The 13,711-nt window shown below is 41.4% G+C and overlaps 1 protein-coding gene across 1 annotated transcript in view; it reads left to right on the top strand.

Moving 5' to 3' along the window:
* Nucleotides 1–13,129, top strand: part of HSD17B3 (hydroxysteroid 17-beta dehydrogenase 3) — a gene marked incomplete at both ends in the record, with an annotated part of 42,003 nt that extends 28,874 nt beyond the window's left edge. The window contains 6 exons of the mRNA XM_084237833.1: nucleotides 1,039–1,074; nucleotides 5,100–5,134; nucleotides 6,215–6,296; nucleotides 6,915–6,980; nucleotides 9,027–9,176; nucleotides 12,950–13,129. Of these exons, the coding sequence (XP_084093959.1) occupies nucleotides 1,039–1,074; nucleotides 5,100–5,134; nucleotides 6,215–6,296; nucleotides 6,915–6,980; nucleotides 9,027–9,176; nucleotides 12,950–13,129 (549 nt within the window). The remainder of the gene's footprint in view (nucleotides 1–1,038; nucleotides 1,075–5,099; nucleotides 5,135–6,214; nucleotides 6,297–6,914; nucleotides 6,981–9,026; nucleotides 9,177–12,949) is intronic.
* Nucleotides 13,130–13,711: the final 582 nt, after the last annotated feature.

Below are 13,711 nucleotides of genomic sequence, written 5' to 3'. Positions count from 1 at the left end.
ATCGAAACTTACCTTCCCGCTGTCTGATTCTTTAGGACTCTGAGCTCTGCATTATAAAGTGGTAATTCTGCCTAACAAATTTATAGCTGTTGGAGAAGGCCAATTTTGGCTTTCTTTGTCTTCCCGGAGAATATGATTTGTTCAATTTTCATTAAGAGAGGGTCGATGATACAAACTCTTGAGGCTGGTATTTCAGCAAGCTTGATCCAGACCCATGGTGCCATTGTTGGGCATGAGGGAACTTATTATGCATTAGCAATCTTGGAAGGCGCTCTCAGGCCCTGGCCTTTAAAGCTATGGCATTGTATATTGATTCTGAACAGGCTAGCACATTTCCATTCCCAGATCCTGCAAGTATTTCTGTGGTCCTACTTCAATCCTGAATACTGCGTTGACATATAACCCCAGATGGTGCAGATGTCACTACAAATCCTTGCCAAACTCCTTTCTTGTTCACACGTCTAACCTCCCTGGTCCCTGTTTTCCAAATTCCTTGTTTGTGGCACAAGTCCTTATCTCTCCATTAAACAGGTGTCATTTTTGCTTCTCTTTTACTATTTATGTCTGTGCTTGTGCTTCTTTCTTTATCTAACCCTTTTTCTGTCTTGGATGAATCTAGAAATTTCTTTGTCTGCTTTCTGTAGCCCAGAAACGCTACCTTATATTATATAGCAATTTGCTTTGCTATTCTTTATGTTATTGCCTCCTAGACCCGTTTATGCTAAGCTCTCCTCCTTCAGTCGGAAATTAATTATCTCCCTTTGATAATCTTTGCCCCTGTTCCTCTCTACTTCTTTGAGGAAACTTTTGGTTGACTTCCTTTCAAGATCACATTCTGATAGACTCATAGGGCAGATGTCAGGCATTCCCCAGTTCTAGTACACATTTGCTCAACATCAACTAGCAGCCTAATTTGCGGACTAAGTGAGTGAAGAGATGTGCTCAGATAAGCAGTTTTGCCCACTTTATGGTTCTTTATCACTCAAGAGAATTTCTCAAATGTTCTGACTGATTCATGATTGTAATTGTTTGTTGCAGAACCTCATCCATTGTAATATCACCTCAGTAGTGAAGGTATGTGACTCAATGTCTGTACTAAATGCATTAAAATGCTGTAATTGTTGGGATTTGGCAACATTGTCCCCTTCCCTGTAAAAGCAAAATTCTTTGAAATTGAACTACACTTGATTGAGAGACTATGTAGTGGTCATTTAATTATCTCATTTGGTTTGCATCAAGAAAATAGTGATGGATTCATTCTCCCTAGTATCTGAGTTCTGTTTTTGTGTTCAGTTTTGGTATATGTCAAGACATATTAGACCTGATCATGGCAAAATTTATTGGGATTCCAAGGCAACTTTAAAAAAATTTAATACTTTCCTCTGATTTTAATCTTTGTTTGGAAAAATGACAAGGGACATGGCTTGATTTTTTAGAACTTTTGTTGTTCAATAAAAATATTTGTGGATTGAAGTACAAGTTCATATATATTCTGATCCTAGCTCAGCTATTAGTTAGTTGGACAGTGTTAGGCAAGTTATTTAACCCCCTGAACTTCAGAATCTTAATCTGATATTGAAAAGAGCTGGACAACTGATGTCTCAGGTGCCATTCAGCGCTCAAGGCCTTGGATTAGAGTGTACTGCATGAGCATTACCGTGTAAGCGCTATAAAGCTGATACAGCACCTTTGTGTGAGTAACATAAAGGAGTCCTCTCCAGGCAGACAATTCAAAAAAGGTGCTGCTTAAGCCCGATACTGTGTGTCCTGGAGAGTAGATGGTGCTTTTCTCTTCCCACAATATTCTCCTTTCCTTTGAATGCATAGAGCCTTTCAATGGCTTGTCAGTAAACCCTGGGTTTGCAGCCCACCCTCACCCTCACAGCTGTCCACTTTACCCAGCACAATTCACAACTGTGTATGGAAGCCCTTGTGACTACTCTGGAATGTCCAGCAAGCTGCAGCTGTGAATCAAATATGGTCCCTGTTTTGTTTTTGTTTTGTTTTGTTTTATATTTTTTTAAAATAAATTTTATTTTTATATTCCCCATACAATTGCAACCCCCCATTCTGACCCCAATCTCTCCCCTCCCACCCCCCACCACCAAAAACGTGTCTCTGGTTCATAGTTTTTGTTGATTTTGATTTTCACTTTCTTATAGTTATTCATTTTCCTGGTCCCTTATTTAAGTTTTCTAGATTCCTGCTATGAGTGAGACCATCCGGTATTTTTCTTTTTCTTTCTGGCTTATTTCGCTGAGCATGATTCCTTCCAGCGCCATCCATGTTGCTGCAAATTGCATGTGTTTATCTTTTTTGAATGCTGAGTAATATTCCATGGTGTATATGTACCACATCTTCTTGATCCAGTCATCTATTTTTGGGCATTTGGGTTGTTTCCAAAGCTTAGCTATTGTAAACAGTGCTGCTATAAACATAGGGGTGCAGGTGTTCTTTGGAATTGATGTTTCTGTGTCCTTTGGGTAAATACCTAGGAGTGGAATTGCTGGATCATATGGAATCTCTATGTTTAGTAGGTCCAGAAATCTCCACACAGCTCTCCATAGTGGTTGGTGTGGTCCCTGTTTTTAATGGAGTTGGTTGGAGGACAGCTCAGTCTCACCCCTTAACAACATAAACTGACAAGAGGAGAATGGCTTCCCAAGGAAAATAAGTTGTTATCATCAAAAGGAGGGAGGATGGATACTGAGCAGGCCAAAAAATATTATTTCCCAGTAGCTAAATTGGGCTGGGGACAATTATTTTTGCCTTTGGTTGTTTTTCTGTGAGCATACTGGTATTTTATAGTTTCCTGCTCAGTTTTACTGGGTACACACATTATTTTTATGCTGAGCAATCAATGGCTTTTTAAAGCCCCCAACTGATGTAATTGTAAGTTTTAAATGTCCAACTGCTGTCTGCAGTCTTACTGCTAAAATCTTTCACATTTTGTGTATCTGTCTTGCTCTTTTTGGTCACAGGGTTTTCCAAGTATATTTGATAACTGCCTGATTCCTTTAGCAGATAAGCGTTTTGATTTTATAGTTTTTTAAAAAAAAATATTGGTAGACACTGACATTGCTAAATAACAAAGAAAACAAATTATAGGTTAGCTTCTAAGTATGCCACACTCCTGTTAGCCTTGCTGGTTGGAAACATGACCAGCATTGCTTAATTGTTCCAAAAGGAGCCATCTGGAAATGGTAGAGTTCTCTATCAAAGACAGAGATGGGAGAATGAATTTGAGGGCAAAGTGAAGGTGGAATGTGAGACTAAATACCAGGAACTTGGAGACAGGAACCATTGGAGTCCAATGTTATCTCTCTAATTCGGATCATTTGCCCAATAAGCCTACTGATTCACTTGGGAGACTTTGAGGAATGTCCAATGTTGGTGTTGTCCAACAGTGCTCCAATAATACCTTTTTTGGTTTTTTTTAGGTGACACATTTTATTTTATTGCTTTGGTGGGAACTAAGTTTATACTTGTAGTACAAAGACTCATGTAAAAATTGCCATGTCTTTGCATTTTATAGAGCTTTCATAGTAGACGTAAGTCAAACAGTGAGTACAAGTCTGAAAAATAAGCAATCCACAAATTTGATTGAGAAGTTTTGGCACAAAACTGTGACTTGTGGTACCAAAACATCTGAGTGCTTTAAATACCTTTTCCTTTGGGTCCTAAATCTCCAATGACCTTTCATAAATTTTAATGTTATTATATTGATTAAACTTCACAATGTTTAACCCCTTACTGGGCTGGTAGTACCCGAATCTTCTCCAGTGAAATTGGGAGAATCAGAGAAAGGGTGATGATGTGATCGAGTCCTCAGCCTTCTCTCACCTCCCTCAAAACTCAATGTCTCAGGAAGCAGTTCTGTGGACTCTGGAGAGCCCCTTGCCACCTCACTCCTGCTCCAGAGCAGTGGAAACATTATGGGAAGTCTCTGAGCATACATTAGGAGACTGGTTTATGAAACAGGAGGAGTGGGAGGGAAAGGGTTGATTGAGAGTTTATAGCAGTGACTCAGAAAACATAAATAGGCAAAATTTGTCCTCTATCCCCAGTTTTTTTTTTAAAGATTTATTTATTTATGCATACAAGAACTGGGGTACAGGCCAGAGGTGTGGTGGGTAAGAGGATCCACCAGAGACAGAGTGAGGAACAGAACAGGCAGACTGACTGAAATACACTGCTGAGGGGAGCAGCGGGTGAGACAGGGGAGGTCTGCTGCACCATGTGGGTAGCTCCCTGGCCAGGGATTGAACTCATGCTGCAGTGGCTGTGGACAGCTTCGTAGGTTGCGTCTTAACCCTTTGCGCCACCAGGGAGGCCCCCATTCCCAGTTTTTTTAAAATTTCTCTGTCCCTCCCTCCTGTTTGGATCCTATTTATCTCAAACCTCCTCCCAAGATAGGACTCAATTGTACTTTTGAGAAAATTTCAGTCCATGGGAGTTTTCCTCTTCCTTAATCCTTAAAATAAATGCCTTGTAACTATGGTTTAAAAGGTCTTTCAATAGAATATTTCAACTCCAGGACTGACAGGGAAGATATTTTGGAGTAGCAGGGTTCTCAGTGCTATTGTTATTCCAGTGGACAGATACGTTCTGTCTACAGAGCTATTTCTCAGTCCACTGCAGTCTGCTCCTGTGGCTTGTGTTGAATTAAAAAGATATTCTTCTCCATCTCATACCTTGTATGTGAAATGTTTATGGACACTTGTTAGGTTTTCTGATGGTCCCTCAATTGGAAGTCATGGGTGAGGTTTATTGTGATCACCCTACTCTTTGCTGTAACCCAGAATAAAGTGTACATGGGGTGCCCCAGGGCTGACCCCATGACCATAAGCCAATCTCTAATTTTTCAATGCTTTCATTTTCCAGAGAGACTTTAGCTTTATGGGGAAGAAACCAAAAGCCTCTGAAACCAGTGGGTTTCAACCAGACTCATGTTGCCAGAGTTACCTCCAATGGGTGTCAGCAGATTGTCAAAGAGCCTAGAAGATTAGGCTCTTCCTCTAGCACCCACATCCCAAGTCTTCCTCCCCATTTTTACTTAGTTCTTTTAATTTTGGTTTAACTTTGGCCTTCTCTTATAGATGACACAGCTAATTCTGAAAAGCATGGAGTCAAGGTAAGGTGTTTTTTTGAGAGGGCGGAGTAGCTTGGTCTCCCTGGTCTGGTAGTCAGCTGACATGGGACTGGTAGGATAGAGTTCATGCTGCTGCTACTTTTGAGAATGTTAACTATGATGAAAGGACATGTAACTTACGGTGGGGGGGCGCATAACTTTGGGACAGACTAACTTAGCAAACAGGTAAGTCTACTTGAAGGTCAAATGCAAGCTATATTGGAGAACAGCAGTTTCAGCACACAGTGTATTTAAAAAATAAAAAACTTAACTCATGTTGAACATAACAGAGACTTTGCAAGTTGGCTTAAGACCAAGATCATCTCTTTGTTATTATGAAATTCAGCTCCTGTCAAAATGAATATTCCAATTTAGTGGTAAAACTTGACACCCCGTCAATCTCTCCATTTATTCCATGTTTTTATTACCCTGTTACAACACCCACTGGGGAGCTGGTCTTTCTCAGGTGGTATTCATAAAAGCAAATGGTTGATAGTTTTATCTTCCTTAGAGAAGGAAGGGGATTAGCCTTGCATTGTAATGTACAGTGTCTTGTGTTTTTCCATATTGAACCCTTCTAATTGAGAAGGATTAAGGATATTGAATTTCAAAAGGATAAGTAAGGACCTAGAGACTTGTGTGGTGGTGCCTGTATGAACGGATGATGGAATGTCAAATACCCAAGACAGCATTATACATATGATACCTGTCCTGTTGTGGGTCACTCTACCAATCAGCAGGGACCTTGAACTCATGTGGTACCCTTCAAGAGAGAAGCATCCTTTCTCCTGAGTCTTTCTAAATTGAACTGGTACTCAATATTTTGGTGGGGAGTCTTTGTTGTAGCAGAGTTCCACACCCTGACACCAACTGACTGGACAGTGATGTTGCTGTGCTTACAATGGCCTGTTCCATGAAGGAGGGGACATTCCACTCCTAATTCTTGGAGGCAGAGCATTGAGTGCTCTGGAAGCCTGGAGGGGATGGAGTTTCCCCTGGACTCACAAGACCCCTTTGTTTTCTTCCTTCTCAAGTTGTGATCAGGCAGCAACACAATTAAACTTTTGCTTCTTTGCCTTTTAGGCGGAAAGGGCTCATCTTGAATATTTCTTCTGGGGTAGCCCTCTTCCCCTGGCCTCTGTACTCCTTGTATTCTGCTTCCAAGGTGAGTGGGAGCAGGTTATCCAAGTTTCCTTCGTTTTCCTCTTGCCATTTCCCCTCCCCATACTGACATTTTCCTTTGTGTCATCTGGCAAGTTGACGGACAGATTTGCCTGGAGATGCTCTTCTATATACAGGCGGAGTTAGCCTGCAGGGTGACTGGGTGAACATTAGAAAAGATGTTGACTCTGGATTGATGAAGCTTGCAGCAGCACAGCTGGATAAGTGCAGCCCCCAGAGGAATCCAGTCCTCATTTAATTCCTTGGTTGGGAACACTGCTCACTTCCTGCTTGAAAGGAAGATGCAGTTTCCTTCCTATTTTGGAGGCTTAGCCCAGTGTTTCCAGATCCTTGTCATAAAAGCAAACCCTTGGAGGAGGTGCTCCAGGCTAGATGCACTTCCCTGGGCATGTTGATCTACATGCAATGGTTGCCCCAAAATGTATATTCCCAATGCTTAAATGAGTTTCACCTAGACCAAGAAATGAAGTCCTAACTCCCATGAAAATGAGTGCTGCCTTTTATGATAAAACAGTAGGTTCCTGTGGTGCCCTTCAAAATAAATTGGCTCTGATGGAGAAAGAGGCTCTGGGTCCTTAGATGTTTTTCTTTTTTCCTCCAGGCTTTCATGCACACATTTTCCAAAGCCCTGCAGGTGGAATATAAAGCAAAAGGAATCATTATCCAGGTACAGTCAATAGTTCTGAGTCCTTGGGAATAGCTACTCTGAACACTCATGGAGCGAGGTCTATGGCCTCCTGCAGGGATGTGATCTGGATGGTACCATGTGTGACCATCAAAATGGCAACCTCCTGCTCATATCTGGTTACATGGTCTCACTAGGATAGATCCAGGAAGTGCAATTGTTTTTTTTTTTTTTAAAGATTTATTTATTTATTCATTCAAGCACTGGGTACAGTCAGAAGCGCAGGAGGGCGAGAGAATTCACTAGAGCCAGAGGGGGGAGCAGAACAGGCAGAAGGACCAAAGTACACTGCTGAGGGGAGCAGCGGGCGACAGGAGAGGTCTGTGCGCTATGTGGGACCCTCGCCGGTGGCCAGGGATGGAACTGGCGCTGTAGAGGCTGTGGGCAGCTTCGCAGTCCAACGCTCAACTGCTGCGCCACCAGGGGAGGCCCCAGGAAGTGCAATTCTATCATGTGTCTGGGGGAAAGAAGAACTAGAAATAACTGGTGAACATCACTAATAATTAGCACAGCCACCGGCTCTTAGCCCTGTGTCAGTTTTAGCATCATCTCCTTCTAGATAATTGTGGATTGGATGCTATAACTGCCAAGGGGCAGCATGGGTGGGAGAAGGTGGGGGAGTGGGAAGGGAAGGCAGTCATTTCCCTGATGTTTGGAACTGCTCTCCAAACAAATATGAGAAAGTAAAAGACTGAATTTTTGAAAAAAAACCAAAAGAACTGGCTTCTCCAAACACACATATAGTTGGTACTCAATATTTGTTACATGGATGAGGTAACAAGCACTGTGGACTTGGGTTTCACTTTCAAATTCCAACTCTGCTATTTCTCATTTGAACGATCCTGTGCAGCCTTCTTAAACGTGTCATTCTCAGTTTCCTCATCTGTAAAAAGGGGCTTATAATACCTGTCTGAACTTCTGTATAGATCTATTTTGAAGATCAAATAAGTACTCAAATTTAACTCAAATAAGAACTCAAAGTTTATTGACTTCTCATTTTGCACATAAATGTGTTTTGTTCACCAAAACTCATTATAGAATTGAAAGTTAACACTATTATTTCTCTATCTGGAAACTGGGTGTGTATGATCTTTATATTTCTCCAAGAGAAACACTTTGACACCATTGGAAGAAAGCTTTATAGAAATTTATGGCAACATTAATTTCCATGAGAACCAGTTCAACTGAATTGATAGATTTATAATTGGATTCAATTATGAAACAACATGCTCTCATGTGTGATGTGAAGAAAACTGGAGCCAAGAAAAAGAGCATGGGTCTTTTTATTCTTTCAAAAGTTGCCAAGGTCTCTGTGTTGGGAATAAAGTAATAAATCCTATTATGAATCTCATATAGGGTCACCACTGGTGAGACCACAGGTGGGAACACAGTGTTGGATTTTCAGGGCATAGTGTGTGGTTTGTTAGTTTTGTACAACAGGAAAGATATGAGGTATGTGCCATGCCTGGCTCCTCAATGAATTATAAAAATGGGAATCCAAAGTCCTTTAAATTGCTCCAACTTTGGTTATATGTGTTAGAAATAAACTTCTGAGCTAGGGTTGCCAGATAATATATACAGAACATTCAATTCAATTTGAATTCCAGATAATGACTAATTCTTTTAGTGTAAGTATATCACATTTGATACTTCAGACATTATGCTACCACTGTTTTTATTTTGACTTTGTTTCCAGACTCTGGCAACCACAATCTAAAATACGACTCATGCCCCCTCTCTGGTCACTTGTGTGCATTTGAACTAGACAGGTTCAAATGGTGTGACTGTGTGACTACCATGGAACTGTAACATTGTATGGCCAAAGTATCAGTAGCAAGTTTAAACCAAAAGCCAGCCACAGTCAGCTGTGCCTGAGTTCTATACCCTTCACTCTTCCATTATCATTCAGGATCTTGAAACCTTTTACAGGAAGGACAATGTTGGAAGATGAGGGGGTGGTAAATGGGTGTTAATTTCCCAGGGCTAGATGCGTGGCTCCTGCTTTATGGTTTTTATTTCCCATTCTAGGTGTTGACCCCATATGCTATTTCCACCCCCATGACAAACTACCTAAAAACCAGCATGACAATCAAGACCGCTGATGAATTTGTTAAAGAATCACTGAATTATGTCGGATTTGGAGATGAAGCCTGTGGCTGCCTTGTCTATGAATTTTTGGTAATTGATAACTTCTTCTCAAAGCAAGGAAGACAGATGTGTAGGTGACCTCAGCTATCTCTTCGTTATTGGGACAGCTACCTATACGCCTTCATGACAAAAACAGTGGTAACAGTGTAGGCTGGTGAGGAGGAATATAGCCAAATATTGTGAAAAGGAATCTGGAGAAGCAAGGAAGAAGCCACTGGAGACCTGGGTGCTCAACTCATAGATCACTCTGATGTTGGCAGTTCTTACCCTTGACTGCCTTACCTCTCCCCTAGAAATTATACCTAGGAGCTCTAGAAAGTCACCTATACTCATTCATGACAAAGACAGTGGAAACAGCGTAGGCTGGTGAGGAGGAATATAGCCAAATATAGTGAAAAGGCATCTGGATAGGCAAGGGATGAGCCACTGGAGACCTGCGCTCAGCTTATAGATAACTCTGATGTTGGCAGTTCTCACCCCTGACTGCCTTGCCTCTCCCCTAGAAATTATACCCAGGAGCTGTAAGAAGGGGAGACCAAGACATAGGGGCTTTCCTCTGCTGGGGGCTGTTATTCTCCATGGCTTCTGGTACTAGTAAATGCCCAATGATCTTCTATCCAGAAAAAGAGAAAAAAAAAACCCTGGGCCTCCCCAGCGGCACAGTGGGTTGAGTGCAGCGCTGTGAAGCTCTCCGCAGCCTCTCTCTGGCCGGCCAGGGAGATACCCACATGGTGCGGCAGGCCTCTCCTGTGTTGCCTGGTGCTCTTCTCAGCAGTGTTTTCTGTCTATCTGCCTGTTCTGCTCCCTGCTCTGTCTCTGGTGAACCTTCTCACCCTCCCACAACTCTGGCCTGTACCCCAGTTCTTGTATAAAATAAATAAATCTTAAAAAAAAAAAAAGAAAACCACCTTACCTTAAAGAGTTTGCTGACTTCTGTAGTGTATACATTCCCTAGACTACCAGTGTTGTGTGCCCGTTACTTTAGGAGGAATGTACACAGTGGCTCTTGTGAACAATTGCAAGCCTACTTCAGCATACCAGAGGCTCCATCAACTATGGAAGTAAGTTTCCATGTTATTTGGCATGAGGAGTTCTTCTCATTTCTGGACAGCCTTTAGACACACAAACATGACAAAGGTGGAGTTGATATGCAATTAGTATTGCATGCTAATGCTGAAAACAAAGAACATAGGCTTCTCCTCTCCTCCCCTCCCTTCCCTTCCCATCTCCTCCTCTTATCTTCCATCCTCTCCCCATCCCTCTTCTCTCCAAGAGAATCTGTGGTCTTAGTCCTCCAGGATGTTGACTTTTTCAGTGGAATCCACCAGCATTTAGGAAAGGTTTTGTTGTGGCAATTGCCTGCCTTGCAAGCCTATGGTCTTCTAGATATCAAAAGTTGATTTTTTTTCACTTTTCTCTTGATTTCTTCTGTAGAAAATTCTAAAGTTTTCTGGCAAACATGTCAAGAACAGAGTAATAAAAAGAATTCTTATATCTGGTGAAGCAAAAGAGAAAACAAAAAATCTATAAATTATTAAAGCCATTAACATCAAATTGGAATTTGCTGGAATTTAGATAACTCTGATGTTGGCAGTTCTCACCCTCGACTGCCTTGCTGCTCCCCTGGAAATTATACCCAGGAGCTGTAATAAGGGGAGACCAAGACATAGGGGCTTTCCAAAAGCATTGGAACTAAAGTTGTGGGCAAACAAGTAGAATCAACTGGTGAACAAACCATCCTTTTGTTTCAGAGGTGAGGCACAAACCTGAGGCTCTCCACCTCTAAGGAGTCTGAGCGTGAGGATGGAGGCGGGAATAGAGCCTCTCAGATACAGTCCCTGTGGTATATAGGTGTTTTATATCATCATCTTGAGGGAAAGGTTGTTTGCCTTCTGTTTTATGATTGAGGAAACCAAAGCTCAGTGCTGAATCAGAAGGTTGAGGACTACCCGGCTGGTAAAGGTGAAGCTAGAGTTTATGTTTACTTTTGTCTGACACTAAGCCTTTCCTGGTTTCAGCTAACACTCTTTTCAGCTTTCTAGGTTGAAGACTGGTAGAAACAAAGGGGACCTTTTAATAAATTTTAATTTATTTGGAGTTGGCTGATGCATGAGTTTTACTTTGATTCCGAGAAGCTGTTTTTAGTCCTTTGCTTTGGTATATCTCAGCAAGTCCTCGAAAAGCCCACATTTTCCTCTGGCTGAAATTCTGTGATTTTGTGGGAAGTAGTGGGATTGAGTAATGATGGGAGCAGGATCACACTGTCAAAAAAAATGATGACTTCTGGGACATAGGGATACAGGTGAGATCTGAGATCAAGAAGGTAGAAGAGAGGAAAAATTTTCCTTCTATTCTTTCAGGTTCTTAAGCTGGTCTAATAACTAAGTTAACACAAGACAGATTAGCAGGAGAAAAACAAATTTAATTACATATGTATGGGAACTCCACAAAGAAATGAGGCTTCTGAAAAGCAAGAGTTTAGGGATTATATATTGTTCTTCGCTAGGGAGCAGGGGTGGGGATCTGGAACTTCAAAGGGATGGAAAATAATTTAAAAGAAGATGGGAAGCATGAAAGAATGAACAAATGTTTGCCATCAAATGCGGAGACAAAAGGACACAGAAAGTACTCTGATCAAATAGGGCTTGCTAAGTTCCCCTCTGTTAACCATAACCTAGTTCATCTTCTTTGTAGTTATCTCTGTTCCTTTCCTGCTACATGTACTTGATCTAAATTCGTTTTAGGCAGTTAAGGCAGAGAAACTTTCTTAATCTGTTGTTTCATGACTTTGATTCATGTGTTTAACACCTAGTAAGACAATTGATAATCTTTCTATAAAATAGGCAAAAGAGGGTCTCCCTGGTGGTGCAGGGGTTAAAGGCTTATTACCATCAAATTATCACCAGCTGCTGCATCACAAGTTTGATTCCTGGCAAGGAAGCTGACCCACAAGGCACAGCAAACCTCTCCTGTCTCACTTGCTGCTCCCCACAGCAGAGTATTTCAGTAGATCTGCCTGTTCTGCTCCCTACTCTGTTTCTGGTGAAACCTCTCACCCTCTTACCCCCAGTGCCTCTGGCCTACACCCCTGTTCTTATATGCATAAATAAATAAAAATAAATCTTTAAAATATAATCTTTAAAATATAATCTTTGAAATATTATCCTTATACCAAAGAGAAATTTTGGGATGGCAAATTTTGCTCCCCTACAAAACCTTCCAAGGTTTGTGTCTACTGCCCAGAATGCTTGTTATTAAGCATTTGTGCCTCAGCTTGAGGTTTCCCTCCTTTTAAAAGCAACACTCTGTGTTCATCATTTATATTTTACTGTGTCTGACTTTGATTCATTAGCTCATTCATAAATTCATGTATCTGCTTAGCACCTCAGACATCATGCCAGGTGATGGAAAAGAAAACCTTTCTGACTCTTTTATGGAATCTCATTCTAATAGAATACTGGTAGGAAGAACCAGAAGACATGGGAAGATCTTGCACCCAGAAGAGAAAATGTTCACAAAGAGAAGAAGGGAGTGGGCTGTTACCATGGACAGCATTCTCTTAATTTAGAATTTCCTCAGGAATGGCCCTAGAGTGGTTGCTTTGGTGTCTGAGAAAACAAGAAAATTTTGCTTGCTGAGAAAATGTCTCAAACCTTTAAATTTCAGCAACTACTTACAAAATTGGGGCATTTAATTTCAATGGCCAGAAAAAATATTTTTAAAGATGATGTACCCATAAACCAAGATATTTTAGATTTCAGTTCTCTGTTCTCTCCTGGACACTCACATTTTTTCTCTTAAAGGCAAACTTTCTCAGACTGATCCCATCGTGGGCATTCTACAGCAGCGCCATGCAGAAGTTCCTCCTGACACGCTACGGCGACTACCTCAAGAACAACACCAGTGTCCGCGGGGCGGGGCAGGCGGGCGCGCCACCCACTCTGCTTTCTTCTCCAGTTTTGTTGCTTGAAAAAGACCAATGAACAGACCAGCATCTGTCATCCCCCGGAGTTGAAGATACCGCACCTAGAATCCAACTTTTTGGCCATTTCACTCGAGTGTAAAAATCTTTGGGACAGCTGTTGCATGATGGGGTTTTAGGGCTTTGTGTGTGAGAAGAAGAGGGGGTCTGTGGGTACAACTGGAAGAATTTCTGGAATAGGCTTATTATATATATGAGAAGAAAGCCTCCGATTCATTGACTGTGGAGAGCAAGACCTAGTAAGGTACTTTGGGACCTTACTATGTGAAGTAGTGTGTGAAAGCAGTGGAAGCTGTCACTAAAGTTATCAAGACTACTGTCGCCCAGAGCATCTGCCTGGTTCTCTAACTGGGTTCTTCAGAGACCCAGCAAACTAGGGGAAGATGTGAGGGGAAACAGTTACATCAGGCAAGCTTCTGGGTATCCCCTTTTTCAGTCAAACAGTGTCATCTTTAGCTATATTGTTTATAGCTGGGGTTTTATGTAAGATTGTGCTTATAAAAATAAAAATATAAAACTTCATGAACTTAGTGAAGTATGTATGGCTGTTGATTTATAATGATGCAGACTTGAAACTTACATA

Source organism: Talpa europaea (genome assembly GCF_964194135.1).
Source record: "Talpa europaea genome assembly, chromosome: 7".
Classification (NCBI taxonomy): Eukaryota; Metazoa; Chordata; class Mammalia; order Eulipotyphla; family Talpidae; genus Talpa; species Talpa europaea.
The sequence above is the reverse complement of the archived record's forward strand: the minus strand, read 5'-3'. Positions and strand labels throughout refer to the sequence as shown.